The sequence below is a fragment of the Mustela putorius genome, unplaced genomic scaffold (assembly GCF_011764305.1).
Source record: "Mustela putorius furo isolate JIRA1106 unplaced genomic scaffold, ASM1176430v1.1 tig00000785_pilon_pilon_pilon, whole genome shotgun sequence".
In the NCBI taxonomy this organism is placed as follows: domain Eukaryota; kingdom Metazoa; phylum Chordata; class Mammalia; order Carnivora; family Mustelidae; genus Mustela; species Mustela putorius.
The window spans coordinates 11,007,188-11,034,668 of record NW_025421480.1 but is presented as its reverse complement, the minus strand read 5'-3'; the positions used below and the strand labels follow the sequence as shown (position 1 = coordinate 11,034,668).

The 27,481-nt window shown below is 45.4% G+C and overlaps 2 protein-coding genes across 13 annotated transcripts in view; one reads left to right on the top strand and one right to left on the bottom strand.

Annotated features, from left to right (window-relative positions):
* PACC1 (proton activated chloride channel 1) overlaps nucleotides 1-11,572 on the top strand; it is a 163,655-nt gene extending 152,083 nt beyond the window's left edge. For all 12 annotated transcript variants that reach the window (XM_045084701.1, XM_045084700.1, XM_013058466.2 and 9 more), the window contains 5 exons: nucleotides 585-736; nucleotides 5,432-5,574; nucleotides 6,504-6,648; nucleotides 8,905-9,012; nucleotides 10,632-11,572. In XM_045084701.1, the coding sequence (XP_044940636.1) occupies nucleotides 585-736; nucleotides 5,432-5,574; nucleotides 6,504-6,648; nucleotides 8,905-9,012; nucleotides 10,632-10,793 (710 nt within the window). In that variant the 3' untranslated portion in view covers nucleotides 10,794-11,572. The remainder of the gene's footprint in view (nucleotides 1-584; nucleotides 737-5,431; nucleotides 5,575-6,503; nucleotides 6,649-8,904; nucleotides 9,013-10,631) is intronic.
* Nucleotides 11,573-13,144: 1,572 nt separating this feature from the next.
* The window catches only part of PPP2R5A (protein phosphatase 2 regulatory subunit B'alpha), a 63,240-nt gene continuing 48,903 nt past the window's right edge, over nucleotides 13,145-27,481 (bottom strand). The window contains exons 4-13 of the mRNA XM_045084707.1: nucleotides 27,098-27,190; nucleotides 23,432-23,562; nucleotides 22,323-22,382; nucleotides 21,355-21,463; nucleotides 20,777-20,830; nucleotides 17,431-17,483; nucleotides 16,814-16,931; nucleotides 16,604-16,731; nucleotides 15,836-15,937; nucleotides 13,145-14,344 (exon numbers count right to left, since the gene is read on the bottom strand). Coding sequence (XP_044940642.1) covers nucleotides 14,212-14,344; nucleotides 15,836-15,937; nucleotides 16,604-16,731; nucleotides 16,814-16,931; nucleotides 17,431-17,483; nucleotides 20,777-20,830; nucleotides 21,355-21,463; nucleotides 22,323-22,382; nucleotides 23,432-23,562; nucleotides 27,098-27,190 — 981 coding nt within the window. The 3' untranslated portion in view covers nucleotides 13,145-14,211. The remainder of the gene's footprint in view (nucleotides 14,345-15,835; nucleotides 15,938-16,603; nucleotides 16,732-16,813; nucleotides 16,932-17,430; nucleotides 17,484-20,776; nucleotides 20,831-21,354; nucleotides 21,464-22,322; nucleotides 22,383-23,431; nucleotides 23,563-27,097; nucleotides 27,191-27,481) is intronic.

Here is a 27,481-nt window from a genome sequence, read left to right as displayed (position 1 = left end):
GCCTGTGTCTGGTGCCACACACCGCTCTTGGGTGTTCTGCCACCGAGGTCGGATGGCTGCCGTCAGGAGAGCCTGGAATGAGGTGCTCTGGCTGCGGGGAGGGAGGGACCATTGAGTTGTGAATCACACCTGGAGCCCCCCACATCAGAGCAGGAAGTGAGAGGCATAGTGAGCCGTGGGGAGTCCCACAGCGGGGGACCTCCCAGGCAGTGTGCGGGTGGTTGGTGGTGTGGGGGGCTGGCATGGTCAGGGTCTGGCATGGAAGCCCCCTCGGAGTGTGCTGAACAGGCCGGGAAATAGGGTGAGCTTTGGTGTAGGCGCCAGGAAGCCTGCACCCCAGCCAGGAGAGGGACTTTCTGGGAAGGGGATTGTGTCTTCCTTTAGAGTAGGGCTTTCTGAGGGCAGCAGAAAGCTGTGGCTCCCCACCCTCCAAAACCCTCTTCTTCTCCCTCCTCTGCTGTCATTTGAGGAGTCTTGAACTGGGGTTGTTGGTTGGAGTGAAAAAATGTGTGTGACTTGGTTTTAGGGGTGTGGGTAGGGACCATGACTTCTGACAGTCCCTTCTTCCTGTCTGTGCCCTCTAGGGATTGCTCTGTACCCGGGTCAGGCCCAGCTACTCAGCTGCAAGCACTATTACGAGGTCATTCCGCCTCTGAGGAGCCCCGGCCAGCCGGGTGACATGGACTGCACCACCCAGAGGATCAACTACACGGACCCTTTCTCCAACCAGACCCTGGTAACGCCTCTTCCCCCGCGCCAGGCCTGGGCAGGCCGCTCGGTCAGCCTGGTGCCCCGCGGCCCCCTGTCTTCTGTCTGCCACGAGGCCACTCCTGCTCCCTTTGTGCAGGCCCGTGGCCCCTGGCAACCATGAGGCTGTCCCAGGTGGAGTCACAGCCATGCCTGGCTGGCCTGAGTCAGCAGGGGGCTGTGGGGGCTTTAGCGTTCTCCGGGTACTCCTCGGGGGTTCCCGATGGTGTGATATGAGCCCGTCCTTGGCGGGAGGATGTAGGGCTGCAGGCTGAGGCCAGTGTGGTGTCGTGGCATGAGTCCTGTACCTGAGCCCCAACACAATTGCCACGTGGGGCCAACGGAAGCATTCATTCCTGGGGACGGGGCCTGGAAGCCGTATTTTGAAGTAAGCAGGCCAGCGTGAAGAAGCTGGTCTGGGAACGAGGACCCCCGGCCCTGGCGGCAACCGCACAGGGTTTGGAAGGCAGGGAAGGAATTTCCTATATATGTAAATTTTCTCTTTTGCATCCCATGCCCTTGTTTCAGAGAGGACTGAACGGGGCTGAGTAAAGGTTTTCCAGATCAAAGAAAGGAAAGGGGCTTTAAGGTGGAGGCAGCAGCTGCGGGTGTCTGGAGGGGCAGGTGCCCCCCACCCCCCGCGGCGGGAGGCCGAGCTGCGGAGAGGCCGGATGACAAGGGCTCACCTGTGGCTCCTGGGGTGGTCGGAGGTGGACAGTCCGGCCGGGACGGTTCTGTTCACATTCGTCCTGGGCTTCCTCCTAAGATTGGGCTGAGATGGCTCCCTCTCTGGCAGAAACTAGAGTGAGATAACGTTTCCATGACAGTCCCACGAACCCAGAGCAGGTATCACCAGTGGACAAGACATTTTGGGCTGGTGTGAAATACAGATCGGGTCTCTGGACCCAGCATGCCGCCCCCACCCTGCAGAAGGCGAGGGGAAAGCCTTCCCTCCGGCTCCCAGCTCCGCACCCGCTGGCTCGGAGGGCAGGGGTCAGGGCAGCGGGCGGGACGGTCATCATGGCACCGTCCATTGGTGGGGCCTCCTGGGCCTCCTGCCCTCCCGGGGCACGGGGAGCTGCAGGGCATGACTTTTGCTTCTGGGTAAGAACATTCTCTGTGGAGGCTCAGTGGAGCTTCCCTGCTGGGCACCAGGGCAGCCGAGAGAACTGGAGCAGAGCTCGAGATGGGCCCCCAGGGCCGACGGGGCACCAGGTACCAGAGAGGGCTCTGTTCCCAGGAGGGAAATCCGCCACGTATGCGGCCTGCTGGCCTTGCCTGCCCGTGGCCCCGGAGTGCCAGCCGCAGGCCAGCGCAGGCATGAGTGAACCCCGAGGGGCACCTGCGCCCTGGACCTGTGCTTGTCGCCCTGGCCTGTCCTTCAGGTGGGAGTGGAGAGTTTCGGCTCGTTAGACGTTTTCGGGAAACCAGTGGCATGGAAGAGGACCAGGAGGGACCAGTGGAATGGACTCTGTAGGGTGGGGAATGGATGCTAATTTAGATGAAGGGAAACGTACTTTTTAGGAACGTTAAGAGGAGCAGGATATACCCCAGGAACGCTGTGCGGATCCCCACTCCTGCCGCCTGCTCTGGGAAACCCCGCTGGATGGCCGGGCTGCGCGGGGGTCTTGGGGTGGCCGTCCCCAGCTGAGCAGTGCCGCTGAGGAGCCCCTCGTGCTCGTCCCCAGACCTGGTGGCGCCGGCGGCACCTATTGCACTCGTTACACAATTTAACGACCCGCTCTGAGCACCCCCGAAGTGAGGGCGCTCAAGGAGAGTCGTTGGCACAGAGATGGCACTGAAGGCCGTGCGTGCATCCGGCTCCGGGTGATGGTTCGTCTCCAGCGGGGCTGGCTGTGGCTCGTTGCTGTCCGTAGCCGAGAGCTGGGAGAGCTTCTGGCCTCTCTGGGCCGTGAGGCCGGGAGGTAGGGCCGTGAGGCCGGGAGGTAGGGCCAGGCAGGCACAGGAGAGCGCCTGTGGGGATGGAGCCGTGTTGAGCCCAGGGCAGCTGTGGTGTCTCTGCAGGTCCCCAGGGAGCTCCATGGCTGGAGGCATCTGTGCCCCACCGCAGCCCCTGGCCTTGGCCTCCCGGCAGATTGGGCCTTGGAGGAGGTCCTCGGTGGCTGTGCCTGGTGTAGACATCAGAGAGTGTGGCCCGCCCCCCCCGACCCCCACCTTGGAGGTTGGCTCGCATCCTGCTTCCACCTCCGCCCGTCTTGTTTGCAGCGCAACGTCTGGGAAATGGGTCGGCTTCAGGCTGTTTGCGTCCTGACCGGTCTGTGTGCATGTGGCCCACCGGGGGCCTCCCCTGACCCGCTTCATCAGGCTCCCCGTCCCTGTGTTTCCTAGTCTCCGTTCTGTTCAGTGATGTTTACGGCAGGGGGGGGCCGCCAGGCTCCAGGCTGTAGGACCCGTTCCTCTCCTCACCACCTGCCGTGTCCCTGGGTCCAGATGGCAAGCCCTTGCCTGCTTCGCTTTGCTCCAGAGCGTTCCCTGTGTGTTGGGCTGACACTAGCCTGAGCTGCTGGGCAAAACCACGCACCCCTAATGGACACCGCGGCTGCGGCCAGAGAGGAGTCTGCTTCTTGGGAATCCACTGGGCGTGCGGGTGGGGGGCGCGCGGGGAGGCTAGCGATGGCCTCTGTCCGTCACTCTGCCATCGCAGGACAGGCTCTCGGGCCTCGTGGGCAGCCCTGGCTCACGGTGACGGGCATGTACGGCGTCCCCTGAGTCCCTTCTGTGCATGTTCCAGGAACTTGATCTCGCGGCCGCGGCCAGGCCGCTGAGTCCAGGGACTGGGGAAGTGGGTAATGGAACAGTTCGCGTTCTCTGCTGCCACTGACATGTCGCGGAAGGGCTGGGAATGGAAAGGACCAAGATCTCTCGGGAAGATGCAGCAAGAGGCAGGCAGAGTGAGGGCGGCGTTCCTGTCGGTCGACCTGGAAAGCCAGGATCAAAGGGCTCCAGGAGGGGTGTTTATTTCGGATGGAAAAATAGAGGACTGTCCACTAGGATGCAACAGTCAGAAATCTGTGTGTGCCGGACAGCTTTCCGTTTGTGTATTTTAGGCAAAACCTGTTAGAAATAAGAAATAGCCATTGCCTTAAAGGGTGACTAAGTCCGTACTTTTCTTTCTCACGTTCACCGACCAAATGGACAAAAGGAGTGAGGATAAGAATTGAACAGCACAGTTCATCAGTTTAGAGTGAGTGTCTGCGCGACGCGACGCTTTGTGCCTGACATCGCTCGCTCTCCAGGTGTCTGTGGAGCGTTGATAACAGCGACTGGCGTTAAGATGGTTTTCCCCAAGTTAACCTGCGAATCCAGGTCGTCCGTTGAAAGTCCGAGTTGAGGTTTCCATGGAATTTAACAATCTAGTTTTAAAATGTCCTCTTAGAAGAGCACGTGTACAGCAATCACCCCGCTGGATTTGGGGACAGGGAGCAGCGCCGCGGAGGGGACCTGCCTGGTCAGATGACAGAACTGTGTAAACCCGGGGGGCAAGCCCACATCTGCCCGTTGTCTGGGAGCGGGACGCAGGTCCCTGTTTCTTACCAGATACAAAACTGAAAGCCGGGCACATAAAGTGTCTGAATGTAAAACCTTTAAAAGGTGTTCTAGGGGCGTCTGGGTGGCTCATTGGGTTAGGCCTCTGCCTTCGGCTCGGGTCATGATCTCAGGGTGCTGGGATTGAGCCTCACATTGGGCTCTCTGCTTGACGGGGAGCCTGCTTCCCCCTCTCTCTGCCTGACTCTCTGCCTACTTGTGATCTCTCTCTTTCTCTCAAATAAATAAACAAAATCTTAAAAAAAAAAAAAAAGTGGTCTAAAGAAATACAGGAGGGGGTGCTTGGGTGGTCCAGTCAGGGTCATGAGCTCGAACTGCACGTCAGGTTCTGTGCTCAGTGGGGGTCTGCTTGGGATTCTCTCACTCTGCCCCTCCTCTGCCCTTCCCCCCCAACCCCCGCTACCATGCTCTCTCTCTCTCACACACACTTCTTTTCTTTTCTTTTTTTTTTCTTTAAGAGAGAGTAAGAAAAATATAGACCATTGATGTAATTTTGGTTTTCCTTGACCAGCAAAACCCAGAAGCCATAAAGAAAAAGATCAACAGATATCACTGTATCAGATTTAAAGCTTAATGTAAAAAATGACATTAGACACAAAGTTTGATGGAAAAGTGACAGACTGGAAGAAAACATTTGTACATTAAATGGATGTAAGCTAGCATCCTTTTTATTAATTAATCAATTAGAGCACACATCAGCAGGGGGGAGGGGCAGAGGCAGAGAGAGAGACTCTCCAGCAGACTCCCCACTCAGCAGGGAGACTGACTCAGGCTCCATCTCACAACCCTGAGACCGTGACCAGAGCCGACATCAAGAGTCAGACGCTCGGCGGACGGAACCACCCAGCCGCCCCCCGAGCGTCCTTCCTAAGTGAAGGGCTCCCCTAGCTCAGGCAGCCGCTAAGAAAAGTGGACAGAGGACAGTTGCTCTCGGCTCTGGTCCAGCGGTGCCCAGAGAGCCGCCCCGCGGGGCTGAAGGGGAGTGAGCACAGACAGCGGCCCGGGTGGCCCGGGGTCCTCTGGGGTCCGCCGGGCGAGGAGCTTTCCGGTCGCACGTGTCCAGGGCAGAGCAGCCGTGACTCCCCCAAGGCTGATTCGGGCCTTTGTGTGTCTGCAGAAATCCGCCCTGATTGTGCAGGGGCCCCGCGAGGTGAAGAAGCGCGAGCTGGTCTTCCTCCAGTTCCGCCTGAACCAGAGCAGCGAGGACTTCAGCGCCATCGATTACCTCCTCTTCTCGTCCTTCCAGGAGTTCCTGCGCAGGTGGCCTCTCCAGTCGGCAGCGGGCTGGCCCCTCCCGGGGCGGGGGCGGGGCGGGGGCGGGGCGGGCACGCGGGGCGGCCAGGACCCGGCGGCCCAGGGGCTGACCTGGAGCCCGGAGGCCCCGGAGACCTGGTCTTACGAAGTGCGGCAGGTCTGGTGTGGCGCGTGTCCGGACCCGCGGACCGAGAGCGGGGTCCTGTCACTGCTGGGACCTTGTGCGCCCCCGAGTCCCTGGCTCCGGGCCAGGTGTCCCTTGCGCTGTCAGGGCAGCATGTCTAGCCCTCGGTGTGTGTTCAATACGGGCATGAAAGTTCCTGTCTGCTGGGGGCGCCTGGCCGTGCCCTCTCTGGGGCCCGGAGTGGGCACTGGGATTGCAAGTGTTTTCTTCACGTGCCTGACTCCGGCCTCCAGGCCCTGCAGAGCCCAGGGCGCCCCGGAAGGGAAGTGGGGTGGCAGTCACCACGGAGGAGAGGCCGCTCCCCTGGCTGAGGCTGCGGGCCATCTTCCCTCCTCACACACCCCTGCTCCGTCCTTCTGGAACCTGGGGCCTCTGCTGTGGCGTCTTCACCCCTTCTGCTGCCGCTGTTCCCTCGGGCCTCCCTGCTGGAGCCGCCGGCCGGGCAGATGCCATGGGGGCCCGTCTGGGGAGGGGAGGCCCGCGGGTGCCGCTGCGGACTTGGGGCCGGTGCTCTGGGAGCAGGTGGGAAGGAGGAGGGACTCCCCCCATGAGAGGCCACCTCGAGCCGGGTGATAGCTCTCCCTGCGTGTGCAAAGCCAGACACGGAGCTTGGAAAGGGAGCAGGAAGTGAGCCCCCCCCCCCCCCCCCCCGCCCCCAGTGGTGCCAGCCAAGGAGCCCGCTGGAAGCAGGGGCTGGAGTTCGAGCCCGGCTGTCGGGCCTAACTGGACCCTTTCTTCTGTGTCTTCCCAGCCCAGACAGGGTGGGCTTCATGCAGGCCTGCGAGAGCGCCTATTCCAGCTGGAAGTTTTCCGGGGGCTTCCGCACGTGGGTCAAGATGTCCCTGGTGAAGACGAAGGAAGAGGACGGGCGGGAGGCGGTGGAGTTCCGGCAGGAGGTAGGTGGCCCTGGCTTTGCTGTCCCCTGCCGGCCGCCGCCTCCCTCGATTCGGGGGTGCAGAGGAGCTTTGCAGAAGAGATGGCCTCTGGGCAGTCTTCAGAGTAGAAGGGACCCCGTGCCAGGGAGGAGACGTGTTCCCCGGGCCCTTCCCTGGGCCACCATCGGTCCCCACCAAACACGTGGGCCAAGCACAGATGCCTGCGTTTCGCAGAGCGGGTGACTCAGCCCACACAGCCTGGGTTCTCGGCCCTCGGAGGCTGCCGGCCGCGTCGGAGACGGGAGACCTCCAGGGAGGAGGAGATGCGGAGGCCTCTGAGGCTGTGCACGTGAGGATCCGTTGGGATGCATGGGGAGAAATCCTAGCTTTCTCCTTGTATTAATTTATCATCCTTTTTGCTATTTCTGAATATTTTGAAAGGCGTGTCATGTTAGAACAGTAATAGCAATGTTACATCACTTTGAAAGAGTCTCTGTATGGAGGGTATTTGCTGAAAACATGATCCTAATGGGAAGTGTGACTGCCTAATGGGAAGTGTGACTGAAGGCTTTCCACCCGCTGGCCTGGAACCCGGAGGTGCCCCGGAGTTTGCGGCCGCGGTCCCGGCGGTAGACGGGGGAAGACCCGGGGAAGAGGCCTGGCCGTGGGGATGGAGGAAGAGAGCATTGCGGTTGCCACAGCAGGGCTCTTTGTCAGGCACCACTGAAAGCAAGGCCGCACCCCTACCTTTGGGACCTCCACCTTGGCCGTGGCTGCCCCCTGCTTACATCTACACCCAGAGCCCCCCATCCTGTGTATCAGTGGCTGGGTGCTTGCAGAGGCAGCGAGGAGATGGGTCTGTTCTAGAAAACTGTTCCTCCCTGGAGATGTTCCACTGGGTTGGACATCGGGAAGGGCTGGGTTGGACTAGAAGGACCGACTCCACCGACGCGGCTGTCAGAAGCCAATGCCCTTTCCCTGTCCCTGGGACCTTCGGTTGCTCCAGATGAGACCTTTGGGAAGGGCTTAAAGCCGGTTTTCTTCAAGAGGACAGGCTTTTGGGGGAGCCTGGGTGGCTCAGTGGGTTAAGCCTCTGCCTTCGGCTCAGGTCATGATCTCAGGGTCCTGGGATCGAGCCCCACATTGGGCTCTCTGCTCAAAAGGGAGCCTGCTTCCCCCTCTCCAGCGCCCCCCCCCCCCGCTGCCTGCCTCTCTGCCTGCTTGTGATCTCTATCTGTCAAATAAATAAATAAAATCTTAAAAAAAAAAAAAAAGGCTTTTTTCCTGTCCTAGAATGTGGCAACTCCCCTGGCAATGGGTCCTTAAAGTTTTCCTAGTTTTCAGCTAACCATCACATTCTAGATTTTTAGTGCACACTTTTCTCCAAGAGCCCCTAGGACCTCCCTCATCTGTCCCCACAGTGGCTGAGAAAAGGGTACCCGGTACCTTCCCCTTGCAGTTTGGTGCCGCCTGTCTGCCCAGCTCCCCCGCAGGAGGAGGAGCCCAAGGGGACCAAAGTCCCAGCGAATCTGTACATCTCAGAATGTCTGTGCTTTCATTATTGTCTAAACCGGAAGGCTTTTGGTGGGTGACCTGAACTCTGTTGAACAAGAGAAAGTTTTTTTTATGAAGTGTTTTAAGGTTTACAATACTTAACATGTGTATCGTCTCCTTCAGTCCCTCCCACACCTCGGTGATGTCAGCACTTTGCCCACAGTGGGGCAAGGGGCGAGGTCAGGGTGGACGCAGCCCCACGGCTGGACCTGGCGGCTTCCCTGGGACCTGTTTGCTCCCCGTGGCAGCAGGCGGAGTGTTCAGGGATGGCGCACCAGATCTTAGCAAGCCGCCCGCTACGCACAGCCGCGTAGGTCTGGGAGGTTGCACTTTGTCCCTAGAGACCTGAAGGGTCGAAATACTCCGCTTTTAAGATCAAGTGTTTTGAAATTTGAGGCTCTTTGGCTTCTAATTATGCCTAATGTGGTCCTTCGAGTACAGTTTAGCTCTGAGTCCGATGCCCAGTGGCCGTTTGGTGATGACCCAGAACACCCACTGTGCGTCCCACATCCTGTTCGTTTCCCCAGGGGCTTCTGGAAGCCAGGGTGGTCTCGGCTGGTACCAGTCTCGGGATGTTGTTTGTGAGATTTCTGGCTTTGTCCGTCCAGAAAGTGGTGTGAAGGGAGCCCCGGTCCAAGGTCCCCTCACCGCCCTCTCCTTCCCTGCGACACAGGCTAGGAGGGGCGCGGAGGAGGTAATCCTGCTTTCTCTCCTCTGTCCCAGACCAGCGTGGTCAACTACAATGACCAGAGGCCAGCCGCCGAAAGGAGCGCTCAGTTGTTTTTTGTCGTCTTTGAATGGAAAGATCCTTTCATCCAGAAAGTCCAAGACGTGAGTATTACTTCGGGTCGCAAGAGCAGGTTCCCTGCGCCAGGGTACCGACTCCTCCTTGTGGGCTGTCCTTGTCTCCTTTCGCAGCACAAATTCGTTTGTCATTTATGACATTCGTGTTCTGTGTGGTGTTTCAGTGGCTGTCACTAGCCAGTTGGCCCTGTGAAGGCGGGGCTTCATCTTTTGTTCATGGTCGCTGTTACCATCCGGCGGGGTGCTTAGTGCAGAGTCCTTGCTTGGGAGTAATGTTAAGTGAATGAACTGAGTAGAAAGCATGAATTGCATTAAGATAAGGTCTAGATTACAGCTTTTGGAATCCCTTTTTTTTTTAATGGGTCTCTGTTGGATAATGATCCTTATTATTTGTTGTCAGAGCAGAAAGGTACAAAGAAAAATTAACAGTGTGTCAATTAATGCCAGATTCTCAGACTCCGTCCTGGAGGGTAGGAATGATGGGACAGTCTTGCTAAAGGAACAGTCCAGGGAGACACCATCACCAGAGCTGGTCCCCAGTCTAATGCTAGATAATTCCCCAAACGTCCTGATGTGGTTGTGGCTTCAGGGGAGTGCCTTCTGTGGCTGAGACCCGAGCATGGAGGGTTTCTGTGACCATAGCTGCTCCTAGTGTCCCACCCTGCTGGACATCGTGGGCTGTCAGAGCCACGTGCGCAGGGGCGCGTGCAGCTCTGGGAGTGCAGGTTCGGGGTGGAGGAGCGAACGCCTTCAGCTCTGCGCCATCAGTTGCATCGTGAGCCGTTTTAGACTTAGGCTGTTACTCAGTCGGAGGCACCCATTGGCAGAGGAAAGGCCACACCTGAGAGGGGCCAGCCCTGAGCAGTGGCGCTGGGGGAACCGTTTTGTACTCAGGAGCCCTGAGGCTCCCCTTGTCCAAGGTCACCCTGCTTGGCTGACCTGGAGGTGCTGTGGTTCCCGTGCCAGGGACTCAGAAATGCAAGAGGAGACGTGAGCCTGGAAGGGTTTCGGCATTGAGTAGCTCTGGAGGGACTCGTCGCAGACAGGAAGTGGCCGCCAGTGTTTTTGTGGGATGAAGGTCTCGGTTTTGGCTTCGTGGTCAGAGCGCGGAGCTCCAGGGAGCTGGGAGCGGCCCGCACAGCTGGGGAGCAGGAAAGCATCACAGGCCGGGGGCGTCCGAGGGCACAGTCTGGAGGTAGGAGTCCAGGACGGGGGACTGTCCCTGGACCAGACGGAGGGCAAGTTGGCCTAACTGAGGTGGGAAGAAAACAAGAGGAACTGACCTGACGGGAGAGGGTACATTTCTGGGGGGAGCTGGTCCCACAGCAAGTTCACTTACTGTGGATGAGGCCAGAAATTTAAACCTCAGTACTGAGTATCTAATTTGTGCAGAGCTTTTTTAAGAAACTTTTTTTTTTCAGGATCCATTTAGGGGAGGAAGGGATTAGTATTTTTCTTCTCAAACTTGAGCTCTGCACAGTATAGTCAGAAGGAAGTACAGCCACGGCAGCTTTGGGACCAGGCGTTCTTCCTGCCCCTCCCGCCGTGTGTGGCGCGGGGTGCGAGGCTCTGACCAGGACGCTGGGATGACCTCGGAAGCAGAGAGGAAGCACGCCGGTAAGCTTGTATGTGTCGCTCTTTTCCAGATAATCACCGCCAATCCTTGGAACACAATCGCCCTTCTCTGTGGGGCCTTCCTGGCGTTGTTTAAAGCAGCAGAGTTTGCCAAACTGAGTGTGAAGTGGATGATCAAAATTAGGAAGAGATACCTTAAAAAAAGAGGTCAGGCAGCAAACCACATAAGCTGAGGTGGCCTCGTGGTGTTGGTAGAACTGCCCCCGGCGATGGAAGTTCTCGTCATTTCTGTGTTGGTAAACGGAGCGGCCAGCGGCCCTGTGCCCACCTGCCACGGCCTCGCTGGGAGGACCAGCCTGCCAGACTGCAGCTTCTCACCTGGCCCCGAAAGAGGATGTTTAGAGCCTAATGGAGCAGATCCAGTGGATAACCTACAACCTATTTAAGTATTTAAATTATTAATGAACATTTTTGGACATATGACTAGGGATTGTGGAAGACAGAATTAGATATGTCTCAGGTTTTCTGAAGGTTTCTGAAGCTGCCTTACTTGGTTTGGTGTATAGTTAAGCTCTAACGGGATAATCCAGGCTCTACACTTCACCTTAGTCCCCCCCCCGCCCAAGGTTTTTATAAAGTGGACAGAGAGTGTGATTTTTTTCCCCCAAATCCTGAGGCTGCAGATGCGCAGGTTCTGCGTTGAGCCCTCTGCAGCCTGTACCCAAGGCAGAATCCGTTGTGTCCGGCGTCACCAGCCAGTTCCATCATCCAGCCTCTGACATGTTCTCTCATTTTTAAATTTTAAATGGGACTTTTGTAAAGCTTCTAGAAAGTAGTGCTAAGATATCTTGAGGATTGACTAGAGTATCTGGCTCGAGTATCTGTTGATGCGGGTATGAGCGCGCAGTGATTAACATGCAGAAGCCCTGGGACATGTGTGCAGAGGAGATGTCTACTCAGTGTATTTTGATGATTTTATTAACAGGTAAATAAAAGTTAGGTTAATGCAAAAGGAGTCAGTGTGCCAGTATGAGTCTACTCGATCGGCAGGCACCAGTACGCTTTCATTCTGTGACCTCCAAGCGAGTGGCCTCATGAGCTCGGACTCCCCAGGTGGACAATCTGGACTCCCAAGTTACGTCATGACTGTGTCCAAGGAAAGGCAGGTGGCCCAGTGGGGAAGAGTGACAGATGTACTCCCCTGAATAAGCTGTGCTCTGTTCCTGCCCTACCAAAGCACCCATCTGAGAAAGGGGCACTCAGCGTGACCTTCAAAGCCTTCAGCCTAGCTTTTGACAGAGGTGAGTACTCCATCTTTTTCACGCAGTAGCCATGGGGTGATTTAAGGTTATGGAAATTGCCCCAAGAGTTTCAAATTATTTACATGCCCTTTGCTTCTAAAGAGGACTTGGTAACACTTCCTGCATTTTATAACCCGGCTTTAAGTAATTTAAAGAGGGAAAACTCCAGTGTAGAAGTGGGGCACTCATGTCTCACTCAGGAAGACACTGTTATTCGATTGAATTGTTAAAGATAAACTGGTGCAAAGAAATATTCCCTAGTACTCTCTGCCACAGAAGCGTGCACATTCAACCGTGAGCCTAGATCTTGTCTCTGTTAAGTCTTACTTGTAAGGCAAGTGCAGAGGCAGGCAGAGCTTACCTTAATACTGGAAAACGTGTGTGTGTGTGCATGTTATAGTATCTCTAAAGATGACACACCACTTTAGTATTTAACTCATAAAATTTGCTCAAACGAACATACTAAAACTTCAAACTGCATTTCCTATATTGTGGAAAGTTGCGAGACTGCTTACATGTGCTTTAGAATAAGCAGACAGCTAGGAAGTGAGCATTTTTAGCTTGTCAAAGAGAAAACCAGCCTGCCCGGAAGCACTGTGGCTGCTCTCCAGTGAAAGAAATATAGAAACCTGCCACTGACATTTAGACCTAACCGTCCGTTTCTGGAGGGGTAGGGGCTAGCCTTTCTGTGTTCTGTACGTGGTAGGCTCACCCCTGCCTTCCTGGGCTGCCCCCTGCGGGCAGCAGCACGGGCTGGCCGATTTGGTGCGAGCGTGTTGCTCGGGGCAGCCGGGAGAAGGCGCTGCATGAGACCCTCGCACAGAGCCGTGTACCGAAAGGGAGTTTCTCTGGGCGCCTCAGCGAGTGAAAGGAGTTGCTTTCACAGTGACCTTGGAATTGTGTGCAGGACCCAGGCTAGAATTTTTCATGAATGCAAGAGTGGAAAGTTTACACTAATGCCTCATTTCCGACTCTGGCCACACTTTCTGTGAACCTCACCCAGGGAAGTGTTCATTATAAATTTTGAGATTTATTCTTGGGGTCTTGTTTTAATTGAAATGACACTTAAGGTATTTTGAACCTATTCTCTGAACAGAGACATAAAAGATGAAAGGATGTCCTAAAACTTAAGAATTTTATGCAGGTGTTCTGGAAAACCGATGTAGTTTGGTGGGTTGCTGCAGCGGCCGTGTGTGTCGTATGAACGTAACGTAAGGGCAGCAGGCTGCTTCTGGATGCCTCAGAGCTTGGAGCTGGAAAAAGCAAAGACAACACAGGCAAAATACAAACATAGACTTTATTAAATGCTGCTCAATCCCCCAGTGAAGATCTTTCATTACAAAACAGTTCTCCACACAACTGCAAGTAGAGATTGGAATGGTACTCATAACAAAAGGTGTGAGAAATACTTGACCAAGTGAAAACATACAAGACCTTTCTAGAGTCAAGAACTCTACAGGGGAAGCCTACTGCGGTTCCTTTAAATAAAGCCAGGCAGTGACAGTGAGCGCTCTGCGTCACCACATTGTGGGACTCAAAGCCTCCTTCCCTGGGGCAGGAGGGACTGGAGGAAGGGCAGGGTGTGAGGACTGGAAAGGTCCTGCCTTCAGCCTTTGCGAGAAAGAGGAGGAATGAACTGAGAGGCAGGCTGGTGCTCACCTGCGGTGCCTCCGTGAATCTGGGCTCGCCACCCTGGGGAGTTGCAGATGAAGGGGGATATTCATGAGGAACAACCTGAAGAATTTGGTTTACTTTCCCGGTTTTTATTTATATTTTGTGCTTTAAAAAGTCTGGAGATTTAAGTTTCTGCTCAAATTCCAGAGTGCAGTAATATCTCTAATGAAGGCAGGCTTAGGGCAGGTCACTCCCCCCATCATATTTCTGGGAGCAACAAAGAGAAGGGTAAGGATTACACCTTAGTTTTGTTTTAGGAAATAGTCTTTTTCCCAGGATGTAACTAAGGTCTGCAGCAATGTGAAAAGCACATTATAAAAGGGAAAATATACAGAGCAGAATACTATCTCTATGTGCAACACAATCAAAAAAAGAATTCAAGTCATAATTCTTACCACTCCCATAATTATCTCACTCATATCATAGATGATAAAGTTCATTCATTTCTGTGAAACTTGAGAAGTGACACAATAAATCCATGATTAGACAGAGGTTACAATATACTGTGGCCATGATAAGAGCACACGGCTATGTTTAGTCCATATTTTTCATTTACAGTTGCCAGAAAAAAAGTTGGCCTTTTAATTATATTATACTGAGAGGTTTGTTTCATAATTTTTACATATTTCAAAAAAGTGTACAAAACTGCCTATCCAACAGAGGTGGTGGGCTTTTTTTATTCATCACTTGTATTGCTGAGAATACTGTGCATGTTGTAAGCACTGTTCTGCTTTTCCAGAGCTTTCTTTAGCTTTAGCTCCTCTAATTTTTTCCATAATTCTTCACGTTCCAATTCCTTCTTTTTCTCTCTGTAGATAAACCAAAATTTTTGTAGTCAGAAACCTTTAAGGAACTTACTGTTTGGCAGATTGCTGGGGAACATATTATTCACCCACATTTCCCTTAAATCCCTTTTCTGAAGCATTTTGAGGCCAATTACCTGGAGCACCTAATATTCTATCACTGTCCTGCGTGACTAACACCTCTATGCATCTCCTGTACCAGCTCGGAGTCACTCCTTGCTTTCCCTGCATGTTCTCACCCACGACTGCTACTGTCATCTGTGCCTCATTACATTCACTTTCTCACCTAACCCTCTTACAACCACTGGAGCCGCGATGGTCATCCTTTTCCGGAGACTGAAGGGTGGCTGTGAGGTCAGGCCGCAGCCACTTCTGGGTGGAATCCTCTCTCTAGCCACTAACCAGTCAAGAAAACAAAATTCAAAATATTTTTTGTTTCAACTGTTTAATTTCAAATCTAAGAAACACTTCTGAATAACTTGGGCCCAATTATTGTGAAGGACTATATGAACATGGTTCATATAGTCATAAAGATAGGGTTTTGTAGATATGATGATGATTCTTAGTTATGTGAAATATACAAGTTTCATGTGATTCTAATCATCTTTTTCCCCATTGCTTCCTGAAGTTGAAACTATATACCTAATTTCTTTTCCTGCCTGAAAGGTGCTTGTTTTTTTTTTTTTTTTTTTTAATAAAAAGAGTCGCTGAGGGACACTAGGATGGCCCTGAAGAAGAGCTATTCTTGTTCCACCTGCCACAGGAAACCCCTGAGTGGAAAAGCTGATCTCTTTTGACTATAAATTCCTAAACAATAGGTAATAAACTTCTTAGAAGTAAATGGTAGCTATTATCCTCCAATGATGGGTGGGTGGAGGCAGAGCCGTTACTCATGTTTGAAACAATCACTTTCTTCTCATTTATTTCATACATGAAGTTCTCCAAAGAGGTGATCACTTAGGCAGGTTTGTCAATGCTGCTATGTGTTAGCATCTCTAAAATATTGACTGTTGCAAGGAACAAAATAGTCCTAGTTGAGCCAGAAGCAGACTATGTGAGCTCCCTCCGACCAAAAAAGAACTATGCTGAACTTTTAAGATACCACTTTGTTAAAATGGGCAACTTAGCCCTATTAAACATTGTGCAGAGAGCCTCGGAGGAGTAAAGCTCGCTGCGGAAGCCCATCTGGAGAAACGATTTTCATAAATACATAGGTCAAATTGTATTTCATGATGCAGGTGCTGCCAGACTGATGAACTCTAAGGCTCGGAAGGAGAAACAGGATTTATAATCCACATCAAAACTGCAATCCAACCAGCAGGGAAACCTCTTTATTTGGAAAGGACTTAGAAGAGTTTGAGCATTACAATTTGAAAGTCTAGATGTAACTGACTTAAACACTGTAATTTTAACTTGGGCAAGAAACCTTATTGGATTGAATCACATTCAACTAATCTAAAATGTATAGATAACCTGGTAATTAAAAATTCCAAATACCTTTGTCTTTCAGCTTTGTATGAACTAGTAAGGTCATCAAAAAGCTTGCCATTCATTTCCATTAGGGTTTTCAGCACATTGTATACCAGTGCTACGATGGTCCTAAAATGAAAATCAGCAGTGTTGGGTCACAGGAAATGTAACATTATCATCCCTAAATGGTGGCTGATTCACTTAATCCATTTTAGAGATGATAAACTAAAGTGCAAGAGGTTTAATAATTTGCTCAGGGTCACACAGCCAGTGGCGACAGAGATGGTCTGATTTCAAAATTCATGTCTGCCTTATATATTATGCTTAAATTCTTAAAATGTCTTTCATGTCTGTTCTATAGTCTACTGTCTCAAGCTAACAGTAGTAAAAGATGAGAATATAACTTGTAAGAAAAAAAGACTAACTTGTAAGAAAAATAGAAAGTAGGATAAGGGTTTTACAGAGGTTAGAATACATGCACAATCTGAACATTGCTGATGTGACCTTAAGCGCTCCAACCTCTCTCTCCCTGCGAGTGCTAACCCATGAGGTTTGTGCCGCCTCTGCAGAAACTGGCTTGGTCTCCCCACCTGGGTTTGACCACACAGTAGTGCGAGATTAAATTGAAACCAAGAACTTAATAATTAACTGTATGTATATCAAGTACACAATAGAACAGCATTGTGATGTTAATCTTGGAATAATATTGTTCCAAGTCTGTATAGGTTTCATGAGTTAGATCAAAAGAAAAAACACAAACACAAGAATAACACCATCAACACAAAAGACACTTACGGATTCCAGTGTTCTTTGGAGATTTTGTACAAACTGCCAAACATAATTGGCAGAATTTTATCAATGTTCTCCTCAATCAAACTAAGAATATATTCATTATTCCAGAAGTACAATGCCCTTTCTGCAACCTAAGAAGACATTTAGAAATGTCAAAACTCAAGAGAAAAAAGAAATAATAGTATAAAAATGGCTTCACTGAAAATATCATACCTGAAAATGGGAACTGGATACACACTTGGATATCTGCTTAAAAAGGGGTTCTTCAATTTTTTTGAACTGTGTGGGTTCAATGACATCTAAGATTTCTTCAATTTCTCCTAAAAACATTCACCTAGGTTAAAAAATTTTTCTTTTAAGAAACATAAATTACATGATGTTAACATACAAAACTACAAATGAGAAGGTTAACCTACAAATTACACAGTGGACAAAATTAAGGTCTTGATTATATATACAATTTACTATAATGTTCAGCTTTCCCACCAAGTCTAATTCCCAAAAGACCACCACCTCTTGCTTGGTGGCAGTGACAATATAGCCAGCCCATAGAAGCATGTTTTTTGTTTAAGGATTTTATGTATTTGACAGAGAGAAGCCAGTGGGGGGAGTTTGAGAGGGGGGAGCAGCAGAGTGAGAGAGAAGCAGGCTTCCTGCTGAACAGGGAGCCTGATGTAGGCTCAATCCCAGAACCTGGGATCATGACCTGAACCCAAGACAGATGCTTAACCGACTGAGCCACCCAGGCACCCCAAGAAGCATGATTTATAATTTAGCCCTAAGATTAAAAATTATAATAAAATTGTGCTTTTTTTGTTGTTGAACAACCTACCTCTTTCTGACTGCATGTTTTTGGCCAAAATTTCAGCAACCCTCTGATCACCTGCAAAAGGGGAAAAGTTCAGCACAAATTAAGCAATGAAGTTGGTTAACCCCAGGGAATTCTTAGCAATTGTGATTATATCAATATTCAGTCTGAAGTAGATTAATATTATTTCATATCTAACTGCTCAGCTTTATACTTTTAAATAATCCAACATAATTATTGAGTACCTTTGTACCAGATACTGTTCAGATGCTAGAAGTACAGTGATGAACAAGACAGATGAGATCCCTGATTTTCCATTAAACTCAGATTATCCATTAAACATAGAAGTAATTTTAATAGTAAGTGCTACTTACATTAGTAAGAAAATAAAAACACGATAATGAGTGGGGGAGATAAGTTATTTTAGGGAGAAACTAAGGAACAAAGGATTCCTGTTACTTAAAACCATCTGAACCATCAGAGAGCTTCCCAATTTATTTCATAGCTAGCACCATCTTGATAACCAAAATACAAGGAAGGGATCATAAATTTAAGTGAACACGTTGTAAAACCTTATATTAAACCAAGTGTTAACTACATACTAACAGACCACTACTACTTGTCCCCTTATACCTTATTCCAGAAATTCCAGTTCAACTCATTACAGTTTTAAGTTAAAAGGGAAAATTTTAAAATCTTTAAAAAATATTTCACACCTACTTGACTAGCAAAAATGTTAAAGCTTAATATTGAGCATTGGCCTGGGTGAGGGAAAAGGCATCTTCAGACTCTGGACTGGAATATTAGATTGTTCAAACTTTTTGGAAGGCAGCTTGGAGTATATAAAAATTTCAATGTACTTTCGACCCAGCAACATGGTTTTAATTTTAATGATTTTTAAACATTTATATACATGGGAGACCTGGCTGGCTCAGTCGGTACAGCATGCAACTCTTAACCTTGGGGTCATGAGTTTCAGATCACCTAAAAGTTTTTAAAAATTAAATACTTAAAAAAATCCATATACAGTAATTTTTTTTTTTGGGGGGTGTGTGCTATCCTGAGGGCTTTTATACACACATAGAATTTTTTCTTTGTTACCAGCATCACAGATAGGACACAGAAAAATTCCAACATCCTAAACATCCCCTCACCCAGCAATATGTTTTAACTACTCATGTATTCATTAATAAAGATTCAGTGTGTTACGGTAAGCCATATAATGGAATCTTGATGTTACCAGTGAAAACAATGAAACAGATTAATATGGAGAGGTAGCCACATTGTGGAAAAACCTTATTAGCACTGTCCCACTGTTTAACCTACACACACATATATATGCATACAAAAAATTTCTAGGAATATATTCACCGAAGATGGTTATCTTTTAGGGGACAAGATTTTAAGGAATTTCCTCCAACTTGTACTTTATGATTTTATATTGTGTGAACCAAATTAACACAAATTATTTTCATAAACAGAAGTAATAATAGTCTTTTCCATTTTAGAAAATAAAATAATTTCAATTGAAGATAGAGGCACACAAAATATAGGTACCTATATCTTATTTATGATTTGTGAGACGCTTTATACGAATACCAGGTTTCTAGAGAATGAGTATGAAGGCTGAAACAAGTATCATGGCCATAATTTGGGTGCTGAATGGTCTATGGTAGAAACTGCAGAGTTCTGTATATCTACAGGTTTTAGGAGTTGAAAACTTTTCCTTTGGACATTTACCTTCCTACCTTCTCATCCTGTTTCTATTTCCGTTAACACAGCTCACCTAAGAGAGACCTTTATCTAGCCATTATCCCTCTCCCCAATCTACTCTTTAAAAAGAAATCACCTATCTTCTCCCTTTTCCACCCCATATTAATTTATATTTAAATCATATCTATCTACAATTCAGTTATGAACCATGACTTATTATGTTATGGGTTTTGTCTTAATTCTGAGGAGAAGCACCATGGATTTAATTCACTTTAGTGAATTCAAGTTTTAATTCAGCTGAATTAATTTAGTGAATTAAAGTTTTAATTCACTTTAGAGGTTTATGTGGTTTCATGTAAGTACTAGGCTTCTAATTCTCCTGATTTGTCTTTAGAAACCGGGTTTTTTGCTGTTTCCAGAAAGATCTGCAAATCTAAAAGTTCAAAAACTCTAAGTATTAGGGAGTGAAGAAATATGTTCCTTTATAGGAGGTTCAAGTCAGAGGAAGAACACTAAGTTCATAAACTTTTCAAGCATGCGTAGGGATAACCTAAATAACTTTATAATAAAGAAAACCTTATTTAAATCCTTCAAATCCTTTGCTATTCTTCAAGAACTCTTAGTTTAAATATTTAGATTTAGGATGCCTTGAAAATATTCACTCAAAATACATCAATGTTAAAAGATTGTTTTGTCTGCTTCATACTTTTCTATTTTCTCCCTGTCTTTTTTTCCCTTGGATCTTCAGTGTTCATAATAACATTTTTATTCTCTCCTGAATCTTCTCATTGCAGGCAAATAGCAGAATTCAAAGACTGAATTGCTCTGTCGATTCATAAACAACCTTTATCCCAAGATTACATTTTGATCGCCAAAGGCAAGGAAACGTTTTCAACCCCTATCATATGGTTTATCATTGTTAAGAGGGAAAATCCTATTTCTAAAAACAAAACAAAACTCCAGGGACCCTCACAGTATGTTTTAATTTTAAAAAGGTGAATGAGGGGGTGCCTGGGTGGCTCAGTTGGTTAGGTATCCAACTCTAGCACGGGACTGAGCTCCACTTAGGGCTCTGTGCTCAGTAGGGAATCTGCTTGGGATTCTCTCCCTCTCCCCCAGCTCATATGTGCACTCTCTCTCTAAAAATAAATCTTTTAAAAAAGTGAATGAATAAAAAGATTATCAGTGAAGATAATATGCATATAAAATTCCACTGTAGTCACTGGATCCTGTCATCACACACTTCAACATTAATCTGTATTTAAGTTATTTAAGACACAACTTCTAACTTGACAGAATTCCCCCTTCCAACACTGTTCTTTGAATGCAGATTAACATTCCTTCTAAATGACTCTAAAGTTAGTACTACTACTGTGTGACAACTTTACAAGGACATAAAGAAAGCTGTAACAAAATACTACAATGTATATTAGAGAAATAAAAAGAAATAGACCAGAGGCGCCTGTGTATCTCAGTGGGTTAAAGCCTATGTCTTCAGGGGTCCTGGGATCGAGCCCCACATCGGGCTCTCTGCTCAGCAGGGAGCCTGCTTCCTCCTCTCTCTCTCTGCCTGTTTCTCTGCCTACTTGTGATCTCTGTCTGTCAAATAAATAAATAAAATCTTCAAAAAAAACCCAAAGAAATAGACCACTTACTGGTTCTGTTAGTGTAGTATCCTTCTCCAGGAACTGTACGACACAGTAGGCTAGCTAAAATGAAAGGGATAGTTAACAAATACTACTAAATGAAACAACAATGATACCGGATTTTTATATTTAGTTAACAAAAATGACTACCTCATTTTAATAAAGTTTACTCTGTATCTCAATACATAAACATGTATATACTCACAACTGTGTGATGTTTAACCTTGAAAGAAACTTCTAGGTTAAAAAAAAAGATGTTCTTTTTTCAGTAGTTACCTTCTGAATGTAAAGTTAAGTGAAACATAGGACTAAAGCTAACATTTTAGTTTCAAAGTCAGGGCCCAGACCAGAAAAGAGGAAAACTTGGTATTATCTCTCCTATATTTATACTTAAAGTGTACTGAGCTTATTTAATAAAGCTAAATATCATAATACTTTTAAGTTATAATGAAAATTTGCCCTGAGCAATTTATAAAGCAAATTGCTTAATTATACCTACAATTCCTTCCTCAATATTTCTCCATTTCTCTGCCTTTATATCAGCGTCTGAAACAATATTCATTTGATTTGAAATGTCTGAAACTTACCTGAGCATGAAACAAAGCTAATCCTTTTGCAGTATGCATAGGAATAAGAACCTTCATTAGAAATTGTTTATGTTCTGCTTTCAGTGGCAATGCAAAGCCATTGATAATACTGGAGGGAAAAAAAGGCAGGGGGAAGGGTTAAGTAGTTACTACTTCATTTCCAAAAATTATATCCATGAGTATATAAGGAACAGTGTTCTGCTTCAGTCCTGGTATTGAATGACTTACCCATCTTCAAACTTGTCTGGTTCCTCTAAGTCATTCAATGGTCCCAAAAAGAGAACTGGGACTGCCAATTAAAGTCCCACTAGATAATTTGTCTTTATTTTCTATAAAGCCCATCACTTCATACATTATTGCCTTTATTCTCCTACATAAAGCCACAGGGAGATCAGTATCACAATGCTGTTAAACTTCCAATATTTTCTGAACTCTGAAGTTTCCCTACTTTGCTGAAAAATCTGAAATTAAGTATTTTCTCCATAATCATTCTCTAACTATAAATAGAGAGGGCCTCATCTTCTCAAGTTAATACTGCTGTGTGATGAATAAGGAAGGCAAAATGTTCACGTAAACTAAAAGGCTCTGAAAAGAACAGATAGATTAAGAATGGCCTATCAATGTCTCAACAAGAATTCTTATAAGTTTATCAAAGATTCATTATAGTTTACTTCATTTCTTCCCAATCAGATCCTATGAATTTCTGTGGCGGTCTGCTAAGATCAGGCATAAAACATGCCACAGCTTCAGAAGCAGGCGGCCTATTCTAAAACAGATGTCTTGCATGGCAAGTACTTGAATATGCTGACCGCTTAAAAGCTATAAAAAGAATTCAGTTGAGAAACTATGTCTTGTGCTCTATATTTAAACTCTAAAATACGAAATAATTTCTCCAACCCCAGCTAGGATTCTAATACATAAAACATTCAAAGCTATCTCTTTAAAAACAAAAAAAAAAACTGACTTACCTTCCTAATATTTCAAGGAGTTCAGCAACACCATTGAAATGCTCTGTTTCATATATAAACCTGAATTTAAAATAAAGATAGATATAATAAAAACTCAAATATTAGTAAACTAAACTAAGAGAAGAGGCAGGAAGGTCAAGAAATCAGTCCTAAAGGCAACTATAAGAAACATACAAGCATGCTTCAGGAATTCTTTGTAAAACTATTTTGTCCCAAATTAGTAACTTCTTTTGCTAAAACTAGCCATAATGATAATGGAATATTAGTTCACCTGGAATATTTTATTTTGTTTAAAAATTTAAAAGAAAGATGGGTTTTCTCAAGGAAATACTTTTCAAAATAGGAAATTTCTACCCATAGGAAAATCCAAGAGAAAAGGACCCATGTATCATAAAAACATTTTTATTCATAGTGTTGCAAAACCTAAACTATACAGGCTGCCTAGCTTTCCAAGATTAGGCTTGCTGTTAAAGCAGGAAGTAAAAAACTCAAATGCCTACAGGACAGGGGAGGTGTTAAATGAGTAAAGTAGCACAGGCGAGGAGGAGAACAGAGACCTGCAGAGAGATGCTCTCTCCAGGGGAGACCGCTGTTACTGGTTTCTAATTGTTACAACACAGGAATGCCAGCCTAATTTTGCCAGATTTCCCATTAACACAAACCAACCAAACCTGAAATGTGGATATATTAAAGCTAAATCTCATCAGAAGCAACTACTTAACACAGTATCATTTATAAAGGAGTCAAAATACAGGCTCCATATAAATTTAGCTTTGTCAGAAAAACAAATGAAAGTACTTTCAAGATCAAATTATTTTAACAGTATTTATACTTATTTTTTTAAACAAAAAGCTCAAATGGGTAACTAGACAAATTCAATAAATTTTAAATATGAACATTGGTATTAGGTATTAAAAACAGTCTTCATTACACGAGAAGTAGGTTGCAAGTTTCTAAAAAGTTACATGCAATCAAATGACACCCACAAAATGACTCAAATACTAATAAGGTTAAGAGAGTTCAGATACTAAAAGTTAATCTAAAGGAACTAGAATAAAAACACACGGAGGGGGAAAAAAGTACTATATATGAATATAGGACCAGTTTACCTGAGGAAAATGTTGTTAATTTGTTTCCTGATGAATGCTCTTAATCCAAGAAATTTCCCATAAATTCGGTGCAGAACAGTCTTCAGGAAGTCACGTTCTCTGGGATCTTCACTATCAAAAAGCTCCAGGAGCTTTAAAAAAAATCTGAGAAATTACTTTTTAAAAATAATTGAGCTAAAACTTCACTTTATTCTAATTTGATTTAGAGATAACCCATGAAATCTTAAAAAAAATTTTTTTTAAAGATTCTTAAAGATTCTGCCTTAGGTTGATTTTATTCTTGATAAATATTGAGGCTAAAGAAATCTAAGGAGTATTTCTTTTCACTTCATTTCAAAAACAACATAATATAAACTTCAAAAAAGTGGGATTTTTTTTTTCCTTGCCACTCATCTTAAAATTCTATCCTATTCTTGACGACTAACCCTGGCTCATAATTTTAGAGTGCTGAAATTTGAGATTTTTCATGCTAATAATTTAAAACTACATACAAAGATCTTAAGCTTGCAAACTGCAAGTCATTATAAATAAATGAAGTTTAAAAAATACATATGTGCAAATGAGTATTTATGGTTTACTAGAAAGAACAAACCAAAGCTCTTTTTGAACAAACCAAAGCTTTTACACTAAAAATCAAGCCTGCAGATCAAAAAGTAGTATTACTATATTTTAAATAAAACACTGGATTTTCTTAGGAAAAATTTTAAAATACTCCCTATCTATAGAATATAATTTCGTATATGAAGTCATCAAGAAATTCTGTGTTCTGTACTTTGATACTGTTAATTATAGTAGAGATGGCAAGCTCTGAACCTCATCAAAGTTCTTTTCCCATTCTGTCTTGAATTATATGTAATTGTTTACATATGCATCTCTTCTACTAGAGTGAGTATTTTTGAGAGTGGTGATGACTTTAGTCATATTTATATACCCCTAAACAAATGTCTGGTTTACAGTTTGTATTCTTTGTTCACTAGGTTATTAAAATCCTGAATGAGGCTCCAGCCAAAAATATCCAGAGTGTAAGAAGTTATGTTTATATACCTAATAATTTCAGTTCAAATTATTCTAATTAAAAATGGCTAACCTACTCACTTGAGACATTCAGATCCAAGTTTCTGATATTGGGTTTACTTAGAAGATAAGCTTTCAAATTAATAAAAGGGGCCTTTCATTGTTAAGGCTGACATGTTTAATTCAAGAACAAATATAATCTAGTATAAGTTGATCCTCAGGAAAAAAAAACTAGAGAATAGATGATAGCTGAGTTTCAAATCTATTTAAAGAAACCTATTCTGAAGTATTAAATAATCTATTTAGAAATATAAATAGATATAAATTCATGTAATAAAACACACACAAACCTAGTACTCAGTAAATTGTTTCTCATTCTGGCTGTTATATCTAACTGCTTTTAAGGGTAATTAATAACCTCTGAGTTTTTTCATCATTGATAAAATGAGGAAGGTTAAAACTAATCTTGTTGGGGCGCCTGGGTGGCTCAGTGAGTTAAGCTTCTGTCTCTAGCTTGGGTCATGGCCTCAGGATCCTGTGATGGAGGGCCACACTGGGCTCTCAGCTCACCAGGGAGTCCGCTCCCCCCCACCCCGCCTGCCTCTCTGCCCACTTGTGCTATCAAATAAATCAATAAATCTTTAAAAAAAAAACAAAACTAGTCTTGTTTTTATTTAAATGAAAGTTATATCATAGTCTAGTTCTAATCCTAATTCTCCCAGCTATTAGCTGTGTGGAATTAGACATGGTCTAGTTCTTTATATAAACGCATATAAGAACAGTGCCTGGCACATAAAATATGCCCTCACTAATTCTTAGCTTCCTTTTTTCTTCTGAAATCCTGTGACTTGAATATAACTTGGAATTACACAAGTGTTTTTTCTCTTGAAATGATGAGTATCCACATTTATATTTAAGGGTTTTTTTCCTGTACTTCTAAGTCTTAAAATTACCATGTAATCAAATAATTTCAAATTATAAAACCTGAGATATATACAAAAGTAACATAATAAGAATAACTAAGGAAGTGCTATATGAAAGTACAGTCATCTAAACTGCTAAGAACAAATTATTGGGCTTTAGCTTCTCAGGTAATTCATATATTTAGAGAAGGCAGAAAATGGGTCCCACTCTACCAGTTTTCTTCCTGTTCCCCCTCAAACCCGTGGAATAATCCAGAAGCAGAAACACCTCAAGATCCAGACTGAAGAAGCACTAAGGCAATTGTTCCTCTCACCCTTCTATCTTAAACATAATTTAATATGATATATCATAGAGTTCCTCAATATAATATATTCCTCCTGTAGCACACAAGAGCTACAAGAGAAAATAAATACGTATTCATTTGCAATTACCAAAATAACAAAACTCCATCTAATCTTACCTTTACTTGTGATTGAAATGTAAATTTTACTGTTAGCACACACCTAATATTTCTTCGTAATTTATGAGGAGCTGCTTGAATGGGTGAAGGACATATCTTGACAATAGGCAGCTGCTTAACCAACTGAGCCACCCAGGCGTCCCGGTCCTAGCGATTTTAATCCCAGCCTTAGCACTGGGTTCATCACCACCTTTTCACTCATCTTCTCTTTCTTGAAAATGCAAGTAACTCTCGAAGAAGAGAGTATCAAATTCCTAATGAGACCTTACATACTGAGATAAATTTCCAGAGGAAAAAAATGAACCTAGAAAGATCTGGTCTCCTTCACAATCTTGTCTAGGTCCAGCCAATTCCCCATAATTAAAAAGAGGCTTTTACACTGGGAAAAGATTTTGAAAATAAAAATGAACACATTCTGAGAAATTAATTTTCAGTAGGTAGGTTCCAAAAAATAATAGCTAGTGACAAATTTATAAAATAAAAGAAGGGGGAGCCTGGGTGGTTCAGTCATTTGAGCAGCCGATTCTTGACTTCAGCTCAGGTCCTGATCCATGATCTCAGGGGACTGAGCCCTGTGTCAGGCTCAGTGATCATCAGGGAGTCTGTCTGAGCCTCCCTCTCCTGCTCCTCCCCCTACTTGTGTGTGCATGCTCTCTCTCTCAAATAAATCTTAAAAAAAAAAAAAAAGAAGGTATCACACTATGTTTCACTATCTCCTTTTCTTCTTAAAGATCCCATTTATCGGTGGCTTAGGAAATGGGTAGCTAGAATGCCTAAGGTGGGAAGGGGAAAGGAAAAAGGAAAGGTCACTGGTAATAAACAGCAGGAAAGGAGCCTAATCCCAAACTCCCAACAAGGATTCCATTTCCACTTTTCCTCTGTCATTTCAAAGTCACAATGCTTAAAACATATGTCAAAGTTCAAGGTCAAAGACTTAACAATTTAAAAGAAGGCTTCTTGCCTTTAGATTGAATGGTCATACCAAATTTTTTCAAACTATGCAGAAAAGCTCGCTTTCTGGTCTTTAAAAGTAACTGAGAATTCAGTATTGGATAAGATAATTCAACTGACTTCATTAGAAGCTCACTCTTGATTAAAATACTCTGATATTGTCAAAGCTACTTCACCTTTACCCTAATTGTCTGGCGAGAGTATTAAATGCTATTAAAGTGAAATAAACCATTTAAGTTCTGAAAGACTATTTTAATCACAAGTTAATCATTGCTAAGATGAACATAAGAAAATTTAAGACATTAAGAATTCCTTACCTGTTGGACAAATTTCTGATCAATGTATCGCTTTGCAATGCTAGGCTGGAAATCAGGGCTCTCCAAAAATCTTAAGAAGAATTCATACACCAACTATGAAAGAAAGTCAAATAGAAGCTAAGAGGATAACTATAAAAATTTACCCTAATTTATCCCTTCATACCAAATATACCTCCCCTACCACCCTAGGAGGGAGATTTTCAACCTCATTGGAAAATGTGATGAGTTGGTAAGATTTTTAAAAACTAAATATATATTCACAATTTGGCCTCCTAAGCTAGTACATTTGGGGATTTACTGCTTTATATCACTTGTTGAAACTGAAATTATGGGAGCTAGAAAATAAAAATGACACCTATAAAATATTTAACTAGGAAAGACTTT